Source organism: Chelonoidis abingdonii, chromosome 4 (genome assembly GCF_003597395.2).
Source record: "Chelonoidis abingdonii isolate Lonesome George chromosome 4, CheloAbing_2.0, whole genome shotgun sequence".
NCBI lineage: Eukaryota > Metazoa > Chordata > Testudines > Testudinidae > Chelonoidis > Chelonoidis abingdonii.
The window spans coordinates 106,291,560-106,319,304 of NC_133772.1; the positions used below are offsets into that span (position 1 = coordinate 106,291,560).

At 41.3% G+C, this 27,745-nt stretch overlaps 1 protein-coding gene across 5 annotated transcripts in view; it reads right to left on the reverse strand.

The window, feature by feature from the left end:
• Nucleotides 1-1,147: 1,147 nt before the first annotated feature.
• PPP2R3C (protein phosphatase 2 regulatory subunit B''gamma) overlaps nucleotides 1,148-27,745 on the reverse strand; it is a 28,739-nt gene continuing 2,141 nt past the window's right edge. For 3 of the 5 annotated variants that reach the window (XM_032762841.2, XM_032762842.2, XM_032762843.2), the window contains exons 2-13: nucleotides 27,450-27,577; nucleotides 25,611-25,715; nucleotides 23,755-23,867; nucleotides 22,331-22,428; nucleotides 15,707-15,777; nucleotides 14,549-14,681; nucleotides 13,278-13,333; nucleotides 13,124-13,199; nucleotides 12,288-12,424; nucleotides 10,756-10,893; nucleotides 2,680-2,739; nucleotides 1,148-1,889 (exon numbers count right to left, since the gene is read on the reverse strand). In XM_032762841.2, the coding sequence (XP_032618732.1) occupies nucleotides 1,701-1,889; nucleotides 2,680-2,739; nucleotides 10,756-10,893; nucleotides 12,288-12,424; nucleotides 13,124-13,199; nucleotides 13,278-13,333; nucleotides 14,549-14,681; nucleotides 15,707-15,777; nucleotides 22,331-22,428; nucleotides 23,755-23,867; nucleotides 25,611-25,715; nucleotides 27,450-27,577 (1,304 nt within the window). In that variant the 3' untranslated portion in view covers nucleotides 1,148-1,700. Of the gene's footprint in view, nucleotides 1,890-2,679; nucleotides 2,740-10,755; nucleotides 10,894-12,287; nucleotides 12,425-13,123; nucleotides 13,200-13,277; nucleotides 13,334-14,548; nucleotides 14,682-15,706; nucleotides 15,778-22,330; nucleotides 22,429-23,754; nucleotides 23,868-25,610; nucleotides 25,716-27,449; nucleotides 27,581-27,745 lie in introns of all 5 variants that reach the window. The other 2 variants (XM_032762840.1, XM_075065517.1) reach the window with 1 other exon arrangement.

Sequence of the window (27,745 nt, forward strand, 5' to 3'; positions counted from 1 at the left end):
TGTTTACCTGCCGCTGATCCTTGTAGTTCAGATTGGTGTCAATGATTTGCGGTGGTCACTGCCGCACTTCGGTGTGAATGCCGCGCGAGAGGCAATAACGGATCGATTTTCGTCCACGGAATAATCAATCCGAGTTATCACTATCGAATTTAGCGCTACTCCTCTCGTTTGGGAGGAGTTCCGAAATCGATTTAAGGAGGCGGTTAACTCGATATTAATGACGACGTCGTGTGAACGGATACAGCGTTAAATCAGTATATCGGCCATTAAACCGATTTAAAGTCGCAGTGTAGACCTGGCTTTAGATGCATGCCCATTAAGTCTATGTCCTCCTAAGGACATCTGTTTAGACACTGAAACTCAAGGGTGTCTCACTTCCTCCAAGTCACAAAATGCATCCTGAGCTGAACTCTGCACCCAGGCATAATTGGGATTTTTGTGAGGAGGGATAGCTCAGGGGGTTGAGCATTAGCCTGCTAAACCCAGGTTGTGAGTTCCCTCCCTGAGGGGGCCAATTAGGGATCTGGGGCAAAAATCAGTACTTGGTCCTGCTAGTGAAGGCAGGGGGCTAGACTTGATGACCCTTTGAGGTCCCTTCCAGTTCTAGGAGATGGGAGATATACCTATTATTATTATACATTTTACCATCTGACTTGGGAGGCTTAGTACTACTGAGAGATAAATATGTATCAATCCAAGGGCAGCACTGTCATTTTAGCTTAAATCACCACATTTTGGAAGCAGTTATGTCTATAGCGATAGGGCAAGATTAGTGAAAACTTCTCTGTACTCAACTCAGTCCTTCTGGGGTAATATACAGGAGTGAAAGTAAGGCCTTGAGGTGTTCCAGTTTGACTAGTGGTATGATTTAATTAAACCAATGAAAACCCTGCTGTAAATACTTGCACGTAGCTTAAATAAATTTCTGAACAGACTTAAGCTAAGCAACAATAGACTCTTTAAAGTGCTGCAAACACCTCTGTAGATGCACTAATATTGTTTTGAAACATTCAAGTTAAACCAGTGCATGTTCCTCACAGACAAGACAGTTCACTTATGCCATTCAGTACTTTTGTGTGTCTACCACAGATGCTAGTGTGGGTGTTAAACTCTGCTTGTCAGATCACCGTTAATTGCTTATTCTCCCTCCTACTAAAATAATTCAAATTTTTATTTATACAAAACCTTCATCTATAGTTGAACAATGCAGGGGGAGGAAACAGTTCATACTGCATACATAACATGCTTAACACTTAGTTGCTAGTGAACACTACATATGACAGGTTTAAAAACTGACATCAAATACAGTGGTGTTAGATCAATCCCAAGATTCCTACTGGCTTCAGCAGTAGCAGAAACAGGCCAACACTGGATATTTTTGGAAATCCCATCCTTACTATCCTGCAGGTTTTAATATATGTCCTAGAACAAAATGTTGAAAAAATGTTACTTGCTACTGTAGGTTGAAAAAAGATTCCAAACAATCTCTTCAGCTTACTAAAATCAAACCACTGTTGCCTCTTAAATAGCACTGTAGTGATTTTGGCTTCACCATTTGTAAATTTGACAATCCCTATACAAAGTTTTAACACCACACATCTGGGGGAAGATGGAAGTGTCTTATTTGTATAATGGATAGGCCTGCAGCTTCAGAGTTTGTGCATATTTAGGCACATTTCTATGAGTACAGTGTATTCCTGTTATGTGTCGTCAATATCTGTAGTATTGTCATTATCACTTGCTACAAGAACCTCTCTGTTCTCATAGGTCCAGAAGCCATTCAGATCAATTAGAATGCTGGTAACAGTGTCTCCTTGGCTACTGTTGATTAAGTCTTGAAGGGAGATCTTGTACGGATCCTTAGGCTTCACCATATCAAAGATTTCATCCTATGAAAGGAAAACCATAGAATTAAGAGGCACATTCATAAGCAGAATAGTGATTTAATTTATCCCTAGCATGTACAGAATGATCATCTGGGCAGTCTGTGCCCCTCACTCATGAAGCTTTGATCTAAAATAAGACTGCATCTTAAGTACGGAGCTGGTAGCTGAGTACACTGCCCTTCTAATAATGGTCTTACTCAGCCAGAGAGGACATATGGTGGGCTCAGAAAGGCAGCATGAAGCCCTGCCACTTTAAAAAACAACAAAACACAAAGATATCAGGCAAATCCCTACCTAATGTTATGGAATTTTTCTTCATTAAACATGAGTCACTTGCAGTATTTCAAGACTTCTGAAACTAAATAGGGAACTGCTATCTAATATTATGTTAGAATATTATCAGTAAGATGTAGTATGCTTTTAGTTACTGGCAGCTCTCAAGGTAGAGCTATTTGATTTCTTTACAAGTAAGAAACTTCCAATTATTGTCAAGCATCTAAAACCAAAGGTGAGGTTCCATGTGTGCTTACTGTAGGTACTTGCATCAGAAAAAAATGTACTAAGAAAAGCTGAGTACTAAAAACTTTGCTTTCAGAATAATTAGTCTAGAATGAAGGGGAATTTCCACGGTCACATTGCTGATGAGTTATATTTTTTTACAGCATGACAAAGTTGACGTAACAGCTCACAAATACCCAGTGGCAACAATACTGTGCAAGTAAAATTTCAAATATGTTTAATTCAAAAATTCCAGTTATGCGCACACAGTACTCTCTATTTAGGGAAAGCTAACCTTGACATCTTGAAAAGAAACTGGTTCTTGTCCATGGATTTTCATTTGTTCCTGAATAGCCTATAGGAAAAGAAAAGCTGTCAGAGCAGTAGAAACTAAAGAAACAAAACAAATAATGTAGTGTTCTACAGCTGTTCAGTACTAGATTTTAAAAAAAAATTGTCTAAAAAGGGACAAGGTGGGGGAGATCTTTTATTGGACCAACTCCTGTAGGTGAGAGACACAAGCTTTCGAGCCACACAGAGCTCTTCTTCAGGTCAAAAGCTTGTCTCCCTCTCTAACAGAAGTTGGTCTAATAAAAGATATTACTTCATCCACCTTTACTCGCTAATATCTGGGGACAGACACAGCTACAGCTACACTACATATCTAAAGAAAGAGATGTTAACCATAGTGGTAGTGGCTGCAACCCATCCTTCCTTCCATGAACAGAGTGAGCAATCCAGACAATGAAAGCAACTGGAATTAAATTATCCACAAAGGCAGGATTGGATTAAGGTCAGTCACTCTGGGTATGTCAACACTGTGACTGGCAGCATGCACAGCAGGAGAAATGCAACTGGATAAACGGACATTTGCTAGCTGTCAGGGTTCCCTCCCCACTTTGAACTCTGGGGAGGCTTAAGAATAATCTACCAACCAGATAGGTAAACAAGATGAGCACAGACCAGACCAAACCCTGGGGTTTTTAGGTTCTTAAAAAAACAGAACTTTAGTATAAAGGAAATAAAAGTAAAAGTAGTACCTTTGCAGAATCAGGATGGAAGGTAATTTTACAGAGTAATAAGATTTAAAACACAGAGGGTTCCCCTCTAGGCAAAACTTCAAAGTTACAAAAACAGGGATAAACCTCCCTCTTAGCACAGGGAAAAGTCACAAGCTAAAACAAAAGATAATCTAATGCATTTCCTTGCTATTGCTTACTATTTCTCTAATATTAGATAAATGATTTGAGTCGGTGCTGGATTACTTGCTTGGTCTCTCCCTTTGTCTCAGAGAGAACCACACAAAGCAAAAACCTTCTCCCTTAGATTTGAAAGTAGCTTCTCCCGTTATTGGTCAGGTGCCAACCACGTTATTTGAGCTTTTTAACCTCCTACAGGTAAAGGAGGGATTTTATTCTACCCTTAGCTGTATGTTTATGACACTAGCTCTGAGCTACTGTGCTAAAAATAGTATTGTGGCCATTGCGACACAGGTGGTAGCATAGGCTAGCCACTCAGTAAGTACCAGCCCACCTAATGCTAGGTTGGTAGCCTGTGCCACGACATCCACACTGCTATTTTTAGTGTGCTAGTTCAAGCAGAGCTAGAGCACGTCTGTTCACCAGGACAGGGAAGCATGCTCCCAGCTCCAGTGTAAATATACCCTATATGCCTGGGCCTTCAGCTTCTGGAGTGACATGATGAGCTCAATCTTAACGTTTAGTGAAAAAAATTGTTTCTAACTCTCACAGCTGCAACAAAAAGCTTGAAAATGTGACCCAGGTGTAACTGAGGCCTGCCTTATAGTCTGCAGACAGCCTAAAAGTGTGAAGTGCCTGATTCATTTTAGCTATAAAAGCACCTGTCATGCAAATGAGGGACATGGCTGAGGAAGGATCACAGAGGCCCCAAGTGGGGGTATACCTGAAGGCCCCAGATTGCCTTAATTTGGTCCTGCACAAATTGCCAAACTGCTAGTGACCTGGTAAGAGCACACTTAGGACTTGTCCACATTTGAAATGCGAGAGCTGCTATAGTGCTTCAGTGTAGATACTATCTATGCTGACAGCAAGGGTTCTCCCTTTGGCATAGGTGATCCATCTTCCCAAAAGGCAGTAGCTAAATCAACAGAATAATTCTTACATAGACTTAGCATTGCCTACATTGGGGCTCAGGTTTGCTTAACTATGCCACTCAGGGGTGTGGATTCTTCCTGAGCAACATAGTCAAGCTGACTTGACTCATTGTAGAACAAGCCTTAATATTTTTCTCTGTAGCTCACTTTGATAAACATAAGACAACAGATTTACTGCTGTGGATAAGAAAGACCAATTCAAAGTTTGATATCGACAACTGAAGGGCCTTACTGACATTATTGCAAAGACAGGGAGTCACCTGTATGGAGAAAGGGTGCAGATGATCACACAATCTAATAAAAATTACTCTGCTGTACCCCAACTACCTGCCACCCTCCATTACAGAGGTGACTGCATTATAGTGGTACTGTACCAAGATTATATAGGTTGTAAAGTGTTTTGAGACACAGGGTGTTACGTAAACTATTATGCTTTGCTGTGGAATCTAAACATTCCACAGCAAAAAATACAACCGGTTCTGTATTAACTGAATGAAACCTTGCAGATTAAAGAAATGAATAATCTGAACAAAATGCAATGTTGCAGTGTAAAACATATTTGAACTTAACATCACATGGAAATACACCCTAGTCTGAAGCCAATTTGAAACAAAACACATCTTTTTATTCTCTAGATTTTTTTATTAGACAAAATTTGAGATAGCGCTATACCTATTACATTTAGAAACTCAATGAATAAAGACAGTGATTCCTTGCCATAGGAGAGAGTTGAGGCACAACATGTTTCATTCACTACATAATTCTGTCCAAACATTTGAGTGGACCTTTGTAAATTGTACAGAAAGGGGGGAAAAACTAATCAGAAGATGGACCAATCAATGCTGTGACAGAGTTCTGTATCTATTTTCTATAGCAAGTTACTTTGAAAGATGGAACCTGGATTCTGGTTGGTTAAAATAATTCACAGCAGTAGCTAAACTAAACCACAAGCAGGGAAGAGAAGGTCAGCATCTTTGTACAACGCACTAACAAATTGAGTAAGTTAACTAAATGAAGCTATGCAACATGGTAATAACCAACCCAACAGTATTTAGCAGCAGAAAACACATGGTGCCATGGTTGAGGGAGTACAACTTAAGGGCCTCATTAAATGTCCCCTGAAGTCAAGGAGAGTCTTTCCACTGGTTTCAATAGGTGTTGGATCAGATAGTGAGGATACCAATTCATGCAGATTTACCTTGTGAAATTGGTAATCATGCTTTATATAATTTAAGAACTACTACAAGTTGTCAAATGTGACAAAATTGTCACCAAGTTCTTTTATTACAATTCTCTGGCACCATCTGAACCACCAGCAACAAGCCAATCCTAAAGTGAACCTGTTTCATGCTCTGTATAGAATTCAGCTCAGGCTGGATTCTGTACCAGCACAGCACTTACTGAAAAAGCTTTGAAACGGTTTCAGTATTTATTTGGAAGATTTCTGTTGAAAGATAGTGACTTCAATTATATCATTCTGGAAAAGCACAATCAGTAAAGGGTGTCTGTTTAATAGACAGAAGATTTATTACTGAACAGCAGCAAAGGGCATAAGACTATAAATAAGACTTTATGAGCTATGTCTGAATGTTTAATGAGCTGAATGAATATGTACTTGTTCTTGATTTGGATAGTGCAGGCTTGAATACAATGAAATGCAGTTGATTTTAGTATCTTGATACAAAATGCCATATTTGTGATTCTAACTTTATCTGACACAATTGTTGCTGAAGAAGGATCTTACCCCCGAGAACAAGATCAGGCAAATAACTCCCTCTGACATCAGTCAAAGCCAGGATTGAGCCCCAAGCTATCAACACCAAAAATAATTGATAACTTTTCTTACTTACAGTCTATTTTCTGCAAATATAGGCACTGCATAAGTTTTCAAGGAGATTCAACCATATGGAAAGTTTGAAGGGAAAGTTGCAAGCCAAAGGGAGATAACGTTACAGAAAAGTAAATTTGGAATTAGAGTAATTTTAATGACTTTTTTTTTAATGGAAGCTTAACTATGGGAACCTTCTTCACAGCTAAATATTGAGAAAAATATTTGATTCACAGAGCCTTAGAAAGTGCAATGAGTTAGTGTGCAATCTTGAAATGTTAATAAATGAAATGCTTGAAAATGCAAGTTAAACACAAGTCTGTCAGTTGGCATCACTGAGACTTTGTGGGATAATAAACATGACTGGAATATTGGTATAGAAGGGTACAGCTTGCTCAGGAAGGACAGGCAGGGGAAAAAAGGGAGGAGGCGTTGCCTTATATATTAAAAATGTATACACTTGGACTGAAGTTGAGATGGAAATAGGAGACAGACTTGTTGAAAGTCTCTGGATAAGTATAAAAGAGTTGAAAAACTAAAGGTGATGTCATGGTAGGGGTCTACCATAGAACACCTAACTAAGAAGAAGAGCTGGAGAAAGCTTTTTTTAGACAATTAACAAAATCATCCAAAGCAACATGTGGAGTATGGGAGCTAGGGCCACCACTTCCCAGGAGCTGGGTAAGGAGCCGGTCCAGCCCCCCCCCCCCCACCCCTGTGTGACATCCCCCAGGCCTCAACTTTCCCCTGTGCCCCCCCTCCAGCACCCACAGCACCCTGCCCAGGTTGCACCCTCCCAAAGCCACGACTCGCCCCCCGAGCACCCGCACCCCACTCCCCAGCACCCACGGTGCTTCCCCAGGCTGTGACCCCCCCAACCCCAGCACCTGCAGTGCCCCCTGAGTTCCCTCCCCCAGTTTTAGTTAGGGGTATTTTTAGTACAGGTCACGGCTGTGAATTTTTCTTTTCTGCTCGTGACCTGTCCATGACTTTTATTAAAAATACCCGTGACTAAAATGTATCCTTAGTGATGGGGGACTTCAACTACCCAGGCATCTGTTGGGAAAATAATACAGCAGGGCACCGACTATCCAACAAGTTCTTGGAATTATATTGGAGACAATTTTTTATTTCAGAAGGTGGAGAAAGCTACTAAGGGACAGGCTGTTCTTGATTGATTTTGATGAAAAGGGAAGAACTGGTAGAGAATCTGAAAGTGAAAGGCAGCCTAGGTGAAAGTGATCATGAAATGGTAGAGTTCATGATTCTAAGGAATGGTAGGAGGGAAAACAGTACAATAAAGATAATGGATTTCAAGAAGGCTGTCTTTAGCAAACTGAGTGACTTGATAAGTTTTTCAAAGCAACATTATTAAGGGCACAAGAGCAAGCTATCCCACTGTGTAGGAAAGACATGAAGTATGGCAAGAGACCATGATGGCTTAACCAGGACATATTCAATGATCTAACTCAAAGAAGAGTCCTACAGAAAGTGGAAACTAGGTCAAATGACAAAAGGATAAATATAAACAAACAACAAGTATGTGGGGACAAAATTAGAAAGACCAAGGCACAAAACGAAATTAAACTAGCTAGAGACATAAAGGGTAACAATAAAATATTCTTCAAATACATTAGAAGCAAGAGGAAGACCAAGGACAAGGTAGGCCCATTACTCAATGAGGGGAGAAAAACAATAACAGAAAACGTGGAAAAGGCAGAAGTGCTAAATGACTTTTTTGTTTTGGTTTTCATCAAAAAGGTTAACAGCAATTGGATAACTAACATAGGTGAATGCCAGTGAAAATGAGGTAGGATCAGAGGCTAATATAGGGAAAGAACAAGTTAAAAATTACTTAGACGAGTTAGATGTCTTCAAGTCACCACGACCTGATGAAATACATCCTAGAATACTCAAGCAACTGACTGAGGAGATATCTGAGCCATCAGCAATTATCTTTGAAAAGTCATGGAAGATGGGAGAGATTCCAGAAGACTTGAAAAGGGCAAATATATTGCCAATCTATAAAAATGGAAATAAGGACAACCTGGGGAATTACAGACCAGTTGGCTTAACTTTAGTATCCTGAAAGATAATGGAGCAAATCATTAAGCAATCAATTTGCAAATACCAGGAAGATAATAAAGTGATAAGTAAGAGTCAGTCTGGATTTGTCAAGAACGAATTGTGTCAAACCAACCTAATCATAGAAGATTAGGGTTGGAAGAGACATCAGGAGATCATCTAGTCCAACGCCCTGCTCAAAGCAGGACCAACCCCAACTAAATCATCCCAGCCAGAGCTTTGTCAAGATGGGCCTTAAAAACCATTAAGGATGGAGATTCCACCACCTCCCTAGGTAACACATTCCTGTGCTTCACCACCCTCCTAGTGAAATAGTGTTTCCTAATATCCAACCTAGACCTCCCCCACTGCAACATGAGACCATTGCTTCTTGTTCCGTCATCTGCCACCACTGAGAACAGCTGAGTTCCATCCTCTTTGGAACCCCACTTCAGGTAATTGAAGGCTGCTATCAAATCCCCCCTCACTCCTCTCTTCTGCAGATTAAAGAAACCCAGTTCCCTCAGTCTCTCCTTGTAAATCTTGTGCCCAAGCCTCCTAATCATTTTTGTTGTCCTTTGCTGGACTCTCTCCTATTACTTCACATCCTTTCTGTAGTGGGGGGCCTAAAACTGGACAACATTTTCCAGATGTGGTCTCACTAGTGCCGAATAGAGGGGAATAATTACTTCCCTTGACCTGCTGGCAATGTTCCTACTAATGCAGCCCAATATGCTGCCAGCGTTCTTGGCAACAAGGGCACACTATTGACTCATATCCAGATTCTCATTCACAGTGACTTAGACTCACTCGCGCGAGGATGGCGCGGGAAACACAGAGATCTGAATGAGGTTCAATCCAGGTACACGTGCAGTAGTCCTGTCACATGCAGGCTATGGTAAGACATCCCATTTATGCTTCCACCACTCCAGGGCTGAGGAGTCCAACTCGTCGTATAAGGCAGCCGTTTCTGCAGCAGATAAAGGGACGCTGGGGATTACAAGTGGTGATACCAAAGCTGGGAGGGTTGCAAGTGCTTTGGAGATAGGATTAAAATTCAAAATGATCTGGACAAACTGGAGAAATGGTCTGAAGTAAACAGAAAATTGAAATTCAATAAGGACAAATACAAAGTACTCCACTTAGGAAGGAACAATCAGTTGCACACATACAAAATGGGAAATGACTGCCTAGTGAGGAAGGAGTACTGCAGAAAGGGATCTGGGGGTCATCAGTGGATCACAAGCCTAAATATGAGTCAACAGTGTAACACTGTTGCAAAAAAAAGCTAAACATCATTCTGGGATGTATTAGCAGGAGTGTTGTAAGCAAGACACAAGAAGTAATTCTTCTGCTCTACTCCATGCTGATTAGCCCTCACTGGAGTATTGTGTCCAGTTCTGGGTGCCACATTTCAGAAAAGAATGTGGATAAATTGGAGCAAATCCAGATAAGAGTAACAAAAATGATTAAAGGTCTACAAAACCTGACCAAGGAGGGAAGATTGAAAAAAAAATGGGTTTGATTAGTCCAGAGAAGAGAAGACTGAGGGGTGACATGATAACAGTTTTCAAGTACATAAAAGGTTGTTACAAGGAGGACGGAGAAAAATTATTCTCTTTAACCTCTGAGGATAGGATAAGCAGCAATGGGCTTAAATTGCTGCAAGGAAGGTTTAGGTTGGACATTAGGAAAAACTTCCTAATTGTCAGGGTAGTTAAGCAATGGAATAAATTGCCTAGGGAGGTTGTGGAATCTCCATCATTGGAGACTTTTAAAAGCAAGTTAGACAAATACCCGTCAGGGATGGTCTAGAGATAATACTTAGTCCTTCCATGAGAGCAGGGGACTGGACTAGATGACCTCTTGAGGTCCCTTCCAGTCCTATGTCTCTGTAATCTGCATACTAAAATAAAATCCTTTAAGTGACTGCACAGAACTACCATGCATTTTCTATTACTTCTAATGCATTTTGGATCCTCTGAGGCACTGAAATGCTGTATATAAAGAAATTAAGACTATCCCATACAGTTGTCTTTATTTTTCTACCTTGTAAGTAAGTCTTCATTATAGGCCAATTTCAACTGTTGGAACACCAAAATTATTTTCTATTGATTTAAATTAAATCAAAGCAGTTTAGTTTCTAATGCAGGTAAGATGTTGAAAATGCCTTCTGAATTATTTCCAAGTTTTAGAATGTGGGGTTTTAACATTTAAAACCTTTTTTTAAAATCTTTTTAAAGTTGACAAAAACCTCATAGTGAGCATAGGTAATTTAAAGTGATTCCCTGTAGATCTGTAAGTAGAAGCACAGAGACTATAACAACACACATATAGAGACTTACCCTAAAGAAATAATTCAGGGAAAAAATATTCAGGTATCCTTTGTTCTCTATATCAAGCAGTTTGAAAATATATTGTAGAGCTGCAGGTTCCTTTCTGTTTTCTAATGCAAGCACAAAGTCCAGGTAGGTCTTATAGTCCTAAAAGAAAATACAATCATGATTATTACAGTCATCTTTTTAAACTGATTTTACAAGCAGGAACATTGTAATTGGTGGCTATTTCACTGTAGGGTAGCTGTTAGGGTTTTTTGGAAGACGACAACATGAAACAGAAAATGGTTGCTGCCACTGAAGTGAATGGAGAAGTTTGTTTCTATGATTTACTGAGGCAGCAGACCCATACTTTTTCACTAACATTTTATTTGTAAACTAAGGAGTCTGTCCAGAAATCCAAATGAAACAGGCTGTAAACATTTAAATAATACTTGTTTATTACATCCTTAGATTGCCAAGCATAGTCCAGTTGGCTGAGATGGGGACTATATGACAAGGTAGTTTCCAAAAATTTCCTCCACTTCTAGTCAATAGTTTATAGCACTAAAATATTGATAGGCTTGCCATTGGCTGAGAGTGGGCCACATGACCAACGGACCTAAAACACAGGACTCTCAAAACAGCGTAAGTAATGCTGCAGGACTTATAGGACCAAACAGACCCTGCGTCTGAATAGTAGAATTTGGATCATACTTTCTCTTTTTTCCATTAGTGCCACTGCTTTGGTTTCTTGATCACAATACAACAATTAACTATAGCTACCTACATCGGTTACATATACACTGTATTTCTATGCATTCATCACAACCCCCTCCAGTTTAGCTTAAAATTGGAGCCCCAGAACACTAGGGTGAATTCACAATTAACTAAGTTTGCATTTTATAAACAATCTCAACATAAACACAAAGAACAGTGATACATTATAAATCAAGTGTTTCACAATAAACAATATACACATACGTTTTCACTGATTGTCTTTGTCCACCCTAAGTCTTTAGTTTTAGTTTATAGGCTCCTCACTATTCACACTCATAGCGGTAGGAGGCATATAGCAAAACCACCATAGTCTTCTGCCTCACATTAACTTCACAATGAGGTTTATTATTTAACTAGCTGCTGGGTCAGCTCTCTAATGAACATTGTTCAGTTACTTGCCATTTGGATTTCATTCTTTGTTTAAAGAGAAAGAGCCAAAATCATTCCAAAAACATTCCTGCTTCTCCACATTTAGTTAACATTACTGCCTTCAGTTATTAGAGAGGAAAATTTATACTGGATTATCTTGGTTTGTTACAATGGTATTTCATCTCCTTTCAGAAAAATATATTTGAATAACACATTACACTTTTTGGTAATAATCAGATAATTATATTTGCTAAGTTTCTGCTCTGTTCAAGTTGCAGAAGCAGGTACTAAATAAAATAGTCATATTACTTTAATCTGTTCTTTGTCTTAAAGATAATGCTTATACTAATATATCTATCATAGTTTTAGTACAGATGTGTAAATCGGAGTGCAAGCTAGAGATTCATGATTACCATTTCTCCATCATAAGTCAGGCATTCCTGGAAGACACGATCTAAAAATATGTTGGTCAGAGTCCCTGTTCCATAGCGGGACAGTTCCTCTTTGCTGAGCATACCATTGTGATCTTTGTCAAGATTTAAATACTGGCCTAGGAAGAAAAAAATAGACTGAAAATACAATAAAATCTCCCTACATCATAGAAGAAGTAAATTTTAATGTGAGAACACACAGAAGTGTCAAGTTCATTTAACGTATTTCACATTATTTTGGATTAAAGTATACGTTATTAAGTAAAGTTATTAAATTGCAATGTTCTAGCTCCGTACGAATATTTATAGTGCACCCTAAGCATATACAGAATGTAGGAAGACAAGGTCCCTGCCCCAAAGCACTAACAGCATAAATCACATGAAGATGGTACATGGAATAGAACAAGCCTCAGTACAGAAATGGAGAGCAACAATGTAAGAAAGTTTAGTGGCAATAGTAGTTTTAAAGAAGGAATGGAGGGCGAATGGCACACAAGGAAGAGGCTGTTTCAGGGATAAAGAAGAGATGCACAGATAAGAGTGGGAATAGACATAGAGAGCAGTTAGGACAGAAGATAGGGAAGAGTCTAAGGAGCATGAAGAGAGATGTAAGAGATAGTGAATTTGAGGACCAAAAACATGAACATGATGCAGACGGTGAGAGGGATGTAGTGAAGAGTGGAAGAAGCAGGAGAGAAAGATTATCTAAGCAGTGGGGTTTTACACAGATATAGGGCCACAGAGGAAAGGTAATACTGAGTCTCTGACTAAATTTTGCAAGCTAGTGAATACAAATGACTGTGCATGTAGGAACATACCATAAACCCTCAATGCAGATGGAGCAGAAAACCAATTTGTTTCTTGACTTTCTTTAGAAAGTTCTTCATCCCTTAACTAAATGAAAAGGAAGCATCCAGTTAGAATTCAGGAAATGCAAAGTGAAAACAACAAAACATTTCAAGAGATTTTTACCTCCAATAAGTCATCCAGAAAGCTGCAAGCTAAAATATCTTGTATCTTTATCTTGCCTGCGGGGGGGGAAAAAAAAATCTGTAACATGGTCACCTAGTTACACATCAACCTGGCCTTACTCACTTGAGAGGTTCCATTTACTTTAGTGGTACTGAGTGAATAAGGATACCAGGATTGGGTCCTAAAGATTACCAGGAAAAACAGTGCAATTTATTATCAATTATGTTTCCTAACCCCTCAAAAAGAGAATCAATAAAAAAGCTTATCACAGAGACACAAGTTAAAACGTTAAATTTAAGGATCAAACACAAGTCATTTTAAAAAAAAATACAAATTAGCTGTTTAGTGACAGCGTAAAACAAAGCCTGACATTTGTAAACTGTGTCTCAGTTCAAAAAGGAATCATTATGGAATTACATAATTTTAAAGACAGGCAATTAGGTTCAAAATTATGAGTGTTTATTACAAAGTCACAAGTGAAACATAAACAACTTGTGTTTGTGCATTTCTGAAAGTTATAGGCCAGGTCTATACTGAAAACTTTTAACAGGATAGTAACAGTGGTTGGGTGTGATTTTTTTCTTTAATACAACATTTTTTATACTGGCAAAAGGCCTAATGTAGGCGTAGTTATAGTGGCAAAACATGCCAAAACAACTTATTTCATTCAGGGAACTGGTATAAGCTATACCTGCAAAAGCACTCTTTTGATGGTGGAAGCTCTGTCTACACAAGGAGGGTTTCCTGGGATAGCTATACCACCAACCTTTTCTAGTATAGATTAGGCCAGAGATACTCAAAAATTCAACTAATGAGAGTATATCAGATTGACAGAAAGATCTCTGGCTTGTGTTTTATGAGAAGGATTACTTGGCAGAATACCATCAGAACTGAGGTAGTTGTTGTGCTGCACTTAACTGCAGTGGGGATTAATATAAAGCTAATCCTAGTTCATTTATTTTTGCCGCAGTATAGCCCAACATATTATTTTTAATTTCTAAGCAAATAATCTGGAGTACAACTCTGAGGTGGTATTTCATTAGGACTCATTCTGATTCTGATCCTGCAGTCTGATCTGCGCAGACACACCATTAAACCTATGCAGAACCCACAGTCTTCAGTAGAGTTCAGTCCGCACAGATCAGACTGCAAGATTGGGGCCTATGAAAATATTTGTACAATGTTATAAAGATAGAAACAACTTCAGTATTCATATTTTAAAAGTAAAAACATTTCCATATATATTTGAGAGCCTGAAAACATAAATTTACCTGTTCTCAGAGGGTCTAAAAAGAAGAAGAACTTTCTAACAGCAGTGCAGACATAGAACGAGTAAAATGATTTTTCTAAACCATCCAACTGTGGCAAAGTAGGGATAAGTTCCAAAATATAATTTTCTAAATCCTGCAAAATTAAAAAAGGAAAGAAGATATGCTTTGAGATTATAAACATTGCCATTGTTCATTTTAAATTAATTGTTTAAATTATTCTTTTGCTTTACAAGTTTTATTTGTTGAAAATATTATCCTGCAGCAATGTCACTGTACTGCTTCAGTTATTTAACCACCTAAAACCTCTCTCTTTCTTCCAATTTTTAAACCTGAGTTTGGCTAATGATGATCTCTTCCTCTACAAATTTCAGAAATTTACTGCACCTAGTAAATCAGATGGTATCTTGAATAATTAGAGACTAATTAAAACCTCTATTCAGATGGTTTATACCATTGCCAGTAAAAGTGACAGGAGAAGAGCATATGACAACACAGCAGCAGTTTTTTGTGTCAAAATTAAAAGACACCAGGAGCAACAGGAAGAACAGAGGGTGCTGAGACATTGCTCCCTCATATGATGAAACAAATATTTCTGTACACTTGAGGTTGTTTCTTCAAGATGAACACCATGTAAAATGCACACCTGGCATTATGACTGGCTCTGTTTCATTAGTAAAACGGGGCAGGGGGAAATACACGTGAATATGTGATAAACTGAATCTTTGCCAACTGCCAGTGCACAATTGTGGGATCTGGATGTTCTTTTTGCTTAATAGTCAATCACAGATTTTATTTTTTAAGACTGCTACATGTGTAAAGATAAAATAATCTGAAGAGCATCTTTAGCACCAGTCTTTTATATCATCTCTTTATCAATAAATATAATAGAATATCAATTATCTGAAATCTTAGTATTGCAACCTCCCTAAGGAATTACCAGTATGTCTCCCAAACTAGCGATTCCCTTGCCATTAAATCTCTACTACTCTGTATAAACTCCTCTTTATCCAAACGAACTTGGTGTCACCCAAGATGTCTGGACTATTGGGATCTTACTCTAATTGAGAAACATTAAAGTACAAGTCACCTTTATCCTCTCTGTTGATATAAGTTACCCAGAATAAAGTACATTAAATTTACTGAGTGGGCAGTACTTACCGATTCTCTGAGGTAACCCTGTCCTGCCACATCATATAAACTGAGGCCTATTCTTGTCTGGTGAAGCCATACTGTAAAAAAGGATTTAGAATCATGATTCAGGATCCTTTTTTGGGACAAAGAATAAATACTTAGTTAACACAAGAGTTAAAGTTGACTGATAGTCTCTTGTACCCTTTCCAAATGTCAAATGCATCTATACTTAATCCTCTGAAAACCAGGAATTGCAGATTTAAGATACAGACTAATCCTGCCCCACAACCTTTCCCTACCACCCAGAGTTAACAAGCGTCACTGGGGATATACTGTAAGTATGTTTCAGCCAAGGTTGCCCCACATGCAACTATGAGGAATGACTAAGTAAATGTGCCATTTTATGTGGTGTGTTGTGTCGCATGGAATTGTATTCTCTAATTTATCGGCATGTACTTATTACTCCTGAGGGAATTCTGAACCAAAAAAATAAAAATTCTGCACACATCATTTTAAAATTCTGCAACATTCTGCATATTTTGTCAATAAATATATGCGGAGGCTCCAGCATGGCAGTGGGGAGCACAGGCCACTGGCTGCACGGAGGTGGGAGATCACCCTGCAGTCCCACCCCCCTGGGGACACAGACATGGCAGTGAGGCTGTACCTCACCCTGACAGAGTGCAAGGGCCGGGTCTGCCCCAGAAATACCCCGGGGTCATGCCCCTCTGTGCCATGCAAACCAAGATAGCAAGTGAGAGAGAGAGTCTTGCATGTACACCCAACCCTAGCCCTGTCATAGCTTTCCTACTCAGATATGAACCTTAGAGTTCAGAAAATAAGATGCTAGCATGAAACCTCCAAGCTTAATTACCAGCTTAGATCTGATAGCGCTGCCACCAGCCAGATTCCAGTGTCTGGCGCACTCTGGTCTCCCCAAAACCTTCCCTGGGGGACCCCAAGACTCAGATGCCCTGAGTCTACAACAAAGGGAAATAACCCCCTCCCCTTGTCTCCTCTTTATTTCCTCCCAGGCTTCCCCTCCCTGGATGGCCCTGGACGATCACCCTATTTCAATTCCTTGAAATGCAAAACAGAGAGATCCAGTTTCTTTCACCCTCAGTCAGAGTCCCTGCAAAGGTAAGCTTTGCAACTCTGACACAAAGAGATTTCCCCCTCCCAGTCTTTCCCTGAGAGAGACCGTAACCCTGGCACAGAGATTCCTATCCCCCTGAGCCTCAACTAGAAAAGAAAATCCAACAAGTTTTAAAAAGAAAGCTTTATATAAAAAGAAAGAAAAAGACATAAAAATGGTCTCTGTATCAAGGTTGACAATATACAGGGTCAATTGCTTAAAAGAAAAATGAATAAACAGCCTTATCCAAAAAGATATACAATTTAAAACATTCCAGCAAACTACACACATGTAAATACAAAAACAATATAAAAACCTATTGTCTTCTACCTTTGTACTTACACTTGGAAACAGAAGATTAGAAAGCTTGGAGAGAGACAGTTCACTCTCAGAGTCGAGAGAAAAAGACACACACCCAGAAGTTCTCTCCCTTGAGATTTGAAAAATCTTGTTTTCTGACTGATCCTCTGGTCAGGTGTTTAGTTACCCCTTTGCAGGTGAAATAGACATTAACCCTTAGCTATCTGTTTATGACACCCCCAATCTGGGTGTGGGGCAAGCAGGCTCAGTCTGAAAGGATCTAAGTATGGAAGGGCTTAGTATGGGGGGATCCAGGTGTGGGTGAGTGGCTTCTAAGTGGGGCAATCTGGGTGTGGGCAGCTTGGTATGAGGGGTCCACAGGGGCTCGTTGGGGGTTTCCAGGTACAGTGGGAATGGGACTCTGCAGGAGGGTCTAGGTGAAGGTGGTTGGGGCTCAGCACAGGAAGTCAGGCTGTGGGGGATGGGGCTTGGTTTGGGGGCTCAGTGGGGGCGGGGTCCAGGAGCAACTGGTTGGGACTCAGTGGGAGGAGGGTGCAGGGAGCTTATCAGGAGGCTGTAGGGGGATGGGGCTCATTGAGGTGGGGGTTTGAGTGCAGGAGATTCAGCAAGGGATGGTCCAGGTGCAGGGGTTGGAGTCTGGATGCAGAGGTTGAGGTTCGGGAGGGTATCTGGTATATTGGAGGGGGGTCTGGATACACAGAGGTTGTCCAATAGGGAGCAGCTCCCTGACCCAGCCATGGCCGCTCTTTGCAGGGGAAGAGAAAGTCCCGTCTTCCCCCATGTAGTGAGGCAGCCTGGCTCCCAGCTGCCCCAGACAGGGGTGAACCCTTAGAGACGCCAAAGTGGGCACGTCGCAGGAGCCTGTGCCTGCCCCCCAGAGGTCAAGGCGCAGGGCAGGAAGTATAAAAGCCCAGCTCCAGGGCTCAGAAGCTGGCTGGCTGCTGGAGAGGTCAGATGCTGGTGCCCTAGTTCCCAATGGGGAGACTCCTATCGCCTGCGACTGACCCGAAGACTGGCCATACCTGCGGAGCCTGGATGCCGACCAGACGCTGGAAGAGTCCCTAGGCTGGCCTGTACAAAGAGACCCCGACGAGCTGCCCGGTTTACCCCTCGCTCAGTATCCTGAGGAGCCCATGGTGTGGGACGCTGCAGAAGATGCCGCTGAGACAGAGGTACTGGTAGAGAGGGAGGTCGGAAGTGGCCTGGGGGCAGCTGACCCTAGTCTGGCTGCAGCACACCCAGAGCCAATGTCAGTGTGTTGTAGCCAGGATCCCCACTGACACAGCGGCAGGCTGCCTGCCACTATTAGGGCCCCGAGCTGGGACGCAGAGGAGTGGGCGGGCCTGCACCTACCTTGCCACCCCACTCACGGCTGGCAGTCTTCCCCTTGCCCCGACACTCAGGCCCAGGAGCCTGGGCTTAACTTACTGAACTGTCTGCTCAGCCCCTGCCTGAGGGTCTGAGCCCTGAACTGTTGTCTGCAGCCCCGCTCTGACCCAGGGCCTGGGCTTAATAGACTGAACTGTTTGCTCAGCCCCTGCCTGAGGGTCTGCGCCCTGAGCTGTCGTTTGTTGCCCTGTGTAGTGAGGCGGCCTGGCTCCCAGCCGCCTCAGAGAGGGGCGAACCCCGATAGCAGACGTTTATACCCTGCCTCCAGCCCGGCTGGGACTAGAGATGAGCATGATGCAGAGTAGGAGCCACTGGCCAGTGCGTCTCCAACCACCTGCAGTGATTTACCTCCCTGCTGGCTGCTCCAGATGCCCAAAACGCCACACCTGCGCTGCGGGGGAGGGGCGCGTGACCACTTTTGCAGCTTCCCTTTGCTTCGCCATCAGAAATAATTTTTCTGCAATGAAGCAAATAAATCTGTGGAGGCATGAATTTTGTGCATGTGCAGTAGCACAGAATTCCCCCAGGAGTATGAACTTCAATGGCTCTTTACTGTTCGGGTATATCTACCCAGCAGCTGGAGTTGTAATTCCCATCTTGAGTAGACATGTGTGCATTCTGCTCAAGCCAGCACCTAATCACAATGCTAGTTTTAGGGTGGCACAGGCATAGTGGTTTGGGCTAGCTACCTGAGTACAATCCTAGCCAAGGTCCTTCCTCATGGCTACATTCCTTCAATACCGGCGTACAATCCTATCTAAGGTCCTTCGTCATGGCTAGCTGCTCAGGCCACACTGCTACTTTAGCTTGCTAGCTTGAGCAGAGCTATTGCGTATTCGTCTACCTAAGCTGGAAATTACACCTCCCTGATGCCGTACAGACGTCCCCTTTAGAAACTGGTGCAGGGATTATTTGTAGCAAGTTGCAATAGCCCACACCACAATATACGGAGAGGTGCATCTACATCTATGTGGAGCCCTCGTTTTTGTTCTGAGTTATGTGGGTTGTACAAAGAGTGGAGCAACACAGTTCAACCTTGATGTGGCAATTTGTAGTAGAATGATAGTATCCATGATAGCGCACTACAGGACCCGGATAAGAGTAGGACATATTCCACCAGGAATCCTTAGGACAAGGGATGCTATCATCTGGCAAAATTGGAGTAGTCTGTGCAGGATAGGTGGAGTGGGTATGTATAGGCCAAGCTGAGGCAGCTCATGTTCACTAAGCCCAACGTAAACGCAATTTTTGAGGACACGGTTTGACATTTTCTCCTACTGTACCTATGTGCTTTGTCTCCACCAGTACTCCATATCATCTAGCAGAAGAAAGTGCTATGTCACTTGTCAGGGGCAGACTGGGCTTGTGACACCCTGGCACCCCCATATTCACCACTGTCATATAATTATACATGTTTTGTACAAAGTATGCCTTGTGAATATCATTCTAAAAGTCCTGACCTGCTAGACACTAAGATCTCACTGGACTGTAAGTACTATCACTATATGTGAAGTTATGAAGTTTGGCTATGTATGTGCTACAGAAACATGTTGTGAGGTTGAAAATACCCACAAGTAGACTTTCAGGTACAACAATAAAAAGGCCAAACAATGTTGATTGCTTATTGGGGAAATACACACAAGCACATGGATTACCCCAGGAGCTGTGTACAACAGAAACCTCTCAGACATAGCACTACACAATGGGAACAGTTTGACCCAGGTCACAGCAAAAGAGCTTTCCAGCAAGTTGCAAGATATAAAACTTGGCTTCAATCTCCCTACAACACAACATCTGAAAGTAACAAAGGAAAAAAGACTGAACTGGGGGAGAAGTGCTAGTCCCAGGCAGGAAAGAAGGAAGCCTGCCTGTGTATGCAAAAGCTAACCTGATTGTTACTATCTAACTGAGTGAGACAGTGCTTGATTCAAATCCTAACTATTACATTAGGCTTAGATTGTGGTTTTGTTTTATTTCTTAGGGTAATTGACTTTCATCTGTTTGCTATCACTTAAAATCTATCTTTCTGTAGTTAATAAATCTGTTTTATGTTTTATCTTAACCAGTGTGTTTTTGAGTGAAGGGTTTGGGAAAAAATCTCAGCTCAGTTAACAACGGTGTGTGCATCGTCCTCTTCACATTGAGGGAGGGGTGGACTAGGTAATAAATTCATACTGGTCAAGTTTTGACCAGGGCAGGATGGTACAGATCCAGGTTCCTAGGCTGGGGAGCTGTGGGTATTTTGGCTGGAGCCTATCTATTGTTGGTTCACGCACTGACTGGCAGAGCATACATGAACACAGTTGGGTGTGATCCCTGCCTGTGGATGTTGGTGTTAGCGCAAGTTTGGAGGGCTTTTTGCAGCTTGTCACAGTGTGAGAGGAACCCAGATTGGTAGAACAGAGGGCTCAGCTGTACCTTAGTTCCAGGTGGCACCCCGGAGGGGACATATCACAGGGATATCACCCGAAGTGGGCAGAGTTAAGAGTGCAGGGTAGAACTGGTGTGTGCCTGAACTCTGTGTTTCCTGGTTTGCAGAGGTTTAAGTATAGGAGCATTTGATGTTCTTAAAGGATACAAGCTTCTGCAGGTCAACTTTAACTCTGTGTAAATGAAGTTTTTTGGGCACTGAATTTCTCTCAGTTTTTGAGGAAGTGGTATTAGCAAGGAAGGTATGATTCAGGGACACAAAGAGGCTTCCTGGGAACACCTCACTACTATTCAGATACCACTTCTGCCCTCCCCCTGGCTCCTCCATGCTCTCAGTAGGGCTGGAAAGGTATGAGGAGAAAGGAAAGTTGTAACTGATGAGCTGTGAGAAGCACATCTACCAGCTGGAAGCAGTAAGTCAGAGTGGAGGGAAGCTCCAGATTCCACTCTGGGGGCCAATGTAAGGGGAACGGGCTCTGCACAATCTTCTGCAGCATAGACATACAGAGGAGACTTCTTAGGAAATTTTCAGATTATCAGAACATTCCCTGGAGAAGAATATACCTTGACACAATAGCTCCGTGAGGTGTGAACTGATCTATTCACAAGACAGTGCCACACAGACAACCTGCTTACACTTAAGTGTATAATGGAAGAAACCCAAAACTAACAAAACAAAAAAAACAAACAAAAAAAAAAAAAAAAAAAGCTTGTTTTGGAACTCAGGGCTGGTCTACTCTAGAAGCATCAGCACTGATGCAGCTGCACCACTGTGGCACATCTGGTGAAGACGCCCTATGCCAGCTGACAGGAGAGACCTCTCATCACAAAACCACCTCCACAAGACGTGGTAGCTATATTGGCAAGAGAAGCTGACACATCTCTGTCCACACTGGCGCTTAGGTTAGTGGATTATTGACACCCTGGAGTGACATAAGTTATACTGACATATGTGGTAATGTGTACAAGCCCTTGGTTGTTTAAAGAAGAGCATAAGGCATCTTAAATAGTTACCCATTCACTACTTTTCCATATGTGGTGTTAAATCTGCTTGGAACAGTCTTAGCAGGAAGTCAAGGTGCGAGTAAGCAGGAAGGCAGATGACTTTTAAAGCTTTATTTCAAAGCCATAAGGAACCTGCCATTGATATTTCAGGAGTTTGAATCTTTTTTTCCTATAAAACAATACTCAGGAAAAAAAGGTGGAACAGGAAAATAGGATTTGTAACCCAAGGGCCAGATACTGCTCCTGTTGAACAGAACTCCAAGTGTCCTGTTAGACTTCAACAGGTGAAGGGCCATACACTAGGAATATAATACGCCTTAAATATGCCTGAAAATAAAATATTCAATATCACAGAGGAAATATCTACTCACCTTTTCTCATCACATAATTGAAGAACTGCATGATAGATATCCTTCCATAGGGATCATTGTGGAGTAATTTAGCAAAAACTTTCGCTGTGAAGAACTGCCTATGAAACACAAGAATGACAACACTAAGGGTTTTTCTACACTAAGGGCTTGAAATGCAACAATCTAGACACTACCTATGGAATGAATTCTTCCATCAACCTAGTGCTGTCTACACCCGACGTTAGGCTGGCTTAACTAAATTGCTCAGGGGGTGTGGATTTTGCACACCACTGAGTGACATAGCTGGGTTGATCTAACTTTTTACTGTAGACCTGGCATCAGACTGTGCAACCTAATATGACATCAAGTTGACTGGTTGATCCAGCTACAGTATATAAAACAACTAACATTCTTCTGAATATTATTTCATGACAGGATAGGTATGTTATTTTTCTGGAAATAGATAAAAAGAATAGCAGACACTAGGCCACATCTTAATCTCAGGCATGCTATCCAGGTGCCTCAGAAAATCTGTAATGTGAATGAATTGCACAAGCAAAGTAAGAGATTTTAAGAGAGATGCACAGTGACATACAAGGGATATGAGAGATCAGAAAATGAACCAGAATTTTCAGAGCTGCCTGGTTTTCTACAAAAAAACAAAATATAAAATGCAATGTCCTGATACTGCAGCCATTCCCTGTCCAATTTTCCTCATGGTTTCAAGAATAGTTGCCCACACTATAATATCAAAAGCTTTGTTTCTATTTATAGAAAATAAACTATGCGCCATTTAACTAGGACAGCTCAGATTTAAGCTCAATAATGAACAGCATCAACTGCTGCTTAGTTGAGATGCCTTCTAATGATTTAATGGTCTTTGTGTATTTCAATTCTAGTTAAATCTATTTACCCTTTTAGCAGCTTCCAAGTCTCCTTAACTAGGATGATGTATGAAGAAACTGTATGACCTGCCTGACTACAACCTGTTCCTGACTATTAGTTTGCTCCTGCCAAACCAAACAAACTAACTGGGCTGTGATGCTGGGTGTATAAAAGAGGCCTCTAACACTGGAGAGGCACCAGGATCAGTCCATCTGTTAGCGCAGACAGTGCTTCCTCCCAGCCACAAGAGCTCTGCAGTTTCCTGGACAGTAGCATTACTATTAGAATGGTGTTTCTGTTCATAAGTACTTCCTCTTGATTAAAATGAAACAGGATTTACTGGGGGCATCTCAATCAAAAGGATCCTACCACGTCAAACATTAACTTTTTTGCAGGGGTGCAAATTGAAGAGTCCAGTAATAATTTTCTTATATAATACCATTTGCTTACCCTTCATTAAACTTCCTATTATAAGTTTAAGTAGTTACAAAGCATATAGTATTATGATCTTAAATAGCTGTTTAGCTTTAGAAAGCATGTACTAGATAAAGGAGCCTTACTTGCATTTGGGTCCAGCTTTCTCACCAACTTTCAAGAAGCTCTCATAATTGATCATTGCTTCCTCCCCAATCAGAGGTGGTGTCTGATGTTTGTCCAGCAGAAACCACAAATTCTTAAAAGGGATTTAGATTTGGTTAGGGAAATATCACATAACTAATGTTAACATGCTCAAACAGGTTACTCATATCTAGGGCTCTGTGTCTGTCACAGATGTCATGGAAGACACGGATTTGGTGACTTTCTGCGACCTCCATTGACTTCTGCAGGGGCCAGTGTGGCTGACTCCAGAGCCAGCTGCTCAGGTGGCCCCTGGGACAGCCACACCAGGTGCTGCGGGAGCGGCTCTGGGGACGGCCACACCAGCCACTGCTCCAGTGGACCCCGGCAATGGTCCTGGGGTGGACGGAGCAGCCACGGTCCATGGCCCCTGACAGCTGGTGCCAGTGGCCCTGCTCCCCCCGGCCAAGATTTAATCACATGCATTTTTGGTATAAGTCATGGACAGGTCAAGGGCTGTGAATATTTGTTTCTTGCCTGTGAACTGCCCATGACTTTTACTAAAAATACCAGTGACTAAATCATAGCCGTACTCATATCTAAGAGTATGTCTTCAATGCAGAGTTAACTTGGGTGACTGGCACTTGGCTCTGAGCACTCAGGTTGGCCTAGCTCAGATGCAAGCCGCCACACTGCAAACCTATATTTGACTGTGTCCACCCAAATGCATCCTTACTGGTACTCTACTCATCTGTGTGTATCATTTGGGGGGCCACAGCCCATGGTTCTTTGTACCCAGTAAGTTAAGCTGTTCTTTGATTCTTTCTCAGTAAATTGCTTAGGTACCGGAACTAGAGGTGCTGCTGTACCCCCTAGCTTGAAGTAGTTTCCATCATATAGACGGTTTAGTTTGGTTCAATGGCTCTCAGCACCACCATTATTGCTCCAGCACTCCTGGTGAATCGTGGGAGAACTTGTCTGTCCTGGCTATTCAGGGGGAATTGTGGGAAGGCACTGGAGGACTATCAGCACTTGAGTGGTTTAACCTGCGTTCACACTACAAAATTGGCAGGCTTGCAGCCCATGTGTAAACAGCACTTAAGCTTTAGCTCACACCCCAAGATGGGCCAACTAGCTGGGGTGTAAAGCACCACCACTCTGGTGAGAGGTTTTGTGGGTGGGCAGGAGCCAGGATAGGGGGAACACTTGAGGCAAGAGCCTGAGTTAACTCTGCAGTGAGGACAAGCCCTAACAATAGACTTTAAGGTCAGAAGGGACCATCCCGATAATCTAATCTGACATCCTGCATGTTGCAGGTCACACAACCTCACCCACTCACTCCTATAATAGATCCATAACCTCTGGCTGAGTTACTGAAGTCCTCAAATCATGGTTTAAAGACTTAAAGTTACAGAGAATGCACCATTTACACTAGTTGAAACCTGCAAGTGACCCATGCCCCACGCTGCAGAGGAAGGCGAAAACCTCCCAGGTCTCTGCCAATCTGACCCAGGGGAAAATTCCTTCCTAATCCCAAATATGGTGATCAGTTAGACCCTGAGCACATGGGCAAGATCCAGCAGCCAGACAACTGAGAAATAACTCTCTACAGTAAGTCAGAGCCCTCTGCATCTTGTCCAATGACCAGCCATTGGAGATATTTGCTGCTCGCAGTCGCAGACCAGCTACTTGCAATTGTAGGCAGTCTCATCAGACCATCCTCTCCATAAACTTATCAAGCTTAGTCTTGAAGCCAGATATGTCTTTTGCTCCCACTACTCCCCTTGGAAGGCTGTTCCAGAACTTCACTCCTCTGATGGTTAGATTAAGAAATGATAAATTCTTAGTGCCTTCTTACCTGCAGCTCTTCATTATCTAACAGCTCTCTACTTTTTCTCTGTAGAAAGACTGCTCTAGATTCTTCTCTTAATTTCTGCAGCAAGACTTCATCCTCAGCCGGTAGCTAAAAATATTACAGTGTTATTATTTGTACTGCACTCCTTAAGCCCCAATCAAGATCAGGGTCCTATTTTGCTACATGCTCCACAAACACATCAGAATACAAGTCTCTGTTTTACAAAGAGTTTACAGTCTAATCTGTAACAATATGCAATCTACCAAAAAAATAGGACGGAAGCAAGGAGTATGTTTTTATCGTGTATTAAATATGGCCTAAATATTTCCATATTGATATTATAAACTTTGTAATATGGGCTGGAATTATTTTCGCTATGGAGCCAAAACCACTGCAAGATGTTAGTTTCGATCTCATGAAAGACAAATAACTGCAAAATGTCTCAAGTCACTGTCTCCTATTACTTCTTGGTTTATAGCCCAACTTTGATTGATGCATAAAAATACCTTTTCATATCTTTTGCATGGTACAACTATTGCCAAACATCTGACACTGAACAATATCCTGGCCAAAGTAACCTAAAATCCTTCATACAGTTCCTGTGAATTTATAAGCATTTTCAAAGTGTAAATTTCATATTGCTGCTTCATTAAGTACTTTTGCCAAACAGTACACTCAGATGTATGCCATGGATTTTACTAGAACCCGAGGATGTGTGGGATGTCAGTGCAATCTGTATTTCAGCAGGAGCATCTTCAATCCTAAACACGCTGTATTTAGGAAGATACTATTTTATGTAATGGATACATAGTGAAAATGTAGACACACAGTTTTTACTGATTATTTAAGGGTCTAGGACAGAGCATACTACTTTTTGTAGGGTTAATACTTATTTCATTTTCTGGTAACTTTTCCCCCCTTGCTTTCAAGTTTATTACCTTTTGGTAGGAAAAAGTATTAACTACTACTTTGCACTGAAGAGCCTGATTTTTATTTTATTTTTTTCAAATAATGAAGGGCTTCAAGAAAACTAACACAAATGCAAGGCTGACATGGGCATTCTATGCTATAATGTCAAGGGCTACTGTCAAAAAACGTGGCTCTGGACTGACCACTGGTTTCTTTCTTACAGAAGTGAAGTGCTTGACCAACTCCTTCTGTTGGATAACAAAAGCAACAACTCTACCCTTAGATTACAAGGCCAGTGACCCATCCTTTTGGCAAAATGAGTATCTTATTCATGGCTAATGAGAGACAGGAAATGCAGAAAATAAAATAGAAAAGGTGGTTTCCAGATCCTAGAGCTTGATATGACATTGTCATAGGGAGAGAGCGCTCATTCATTCATCCAAGAAAGGTTGGGAGGTGTAGAAAAAAAATAATCACACAATACGCTGTTGTGACAAATGTATAACTACTGTCAAACTAATTGTGTGACACCTTCTGCAAATGCTCAGGAAACAGGGTAGGGACTTCACAGTACTGGCATTCCAGGGTCATGAATTGCACGTAAAAGTTGGAAAAGATGGGAAGTGGGATTTCAAGTTCTGAAAACAGGGAAAATATATATTTTATGTTGCTCAAGGGCTAACCCAATTAACCAATTTGCTACCGCATTAGCAAAGCCTTAGCAAACTATTTCATGGCTTAATCAGATCCTCCTCAGCAGCTGTACAGGATTCATTACATCCACAACTAGAAGGGAAAAACACTCACAACACAGCTCTCAAATTCTGACCCAATGTAGTTTTTGCTACTAAAATGCCAATATTAAAGAGGTCAAGATTTTCTGCTTTGAGTGGCATATTCTTAGGTTTAAGTAGCTCTGGATATACCACTTACCCTGTAATAAAACCGTGGTATATTCATGTAGGATGTATTAACGCTTTTTCTTCCTCCTTTCCATTCCATGTAGTATTTTGTAAACAACTCCATTTCTTCATCCTTTAGCTCTTGTTCACTTTTTTTAGCTGCTTAACATAGAACAGAATAACTTACATTTTACCCCCAGGTAGACTGATTTTAACAAACTGTTGGGTTAAAGGAAATCCATTTTGCTTTTATATAATTGCATTTTTAAACAACCAGTGTCACTATAATTTGTATAATTTGCAGAGGGCATAAAGCAAAAGGCATAA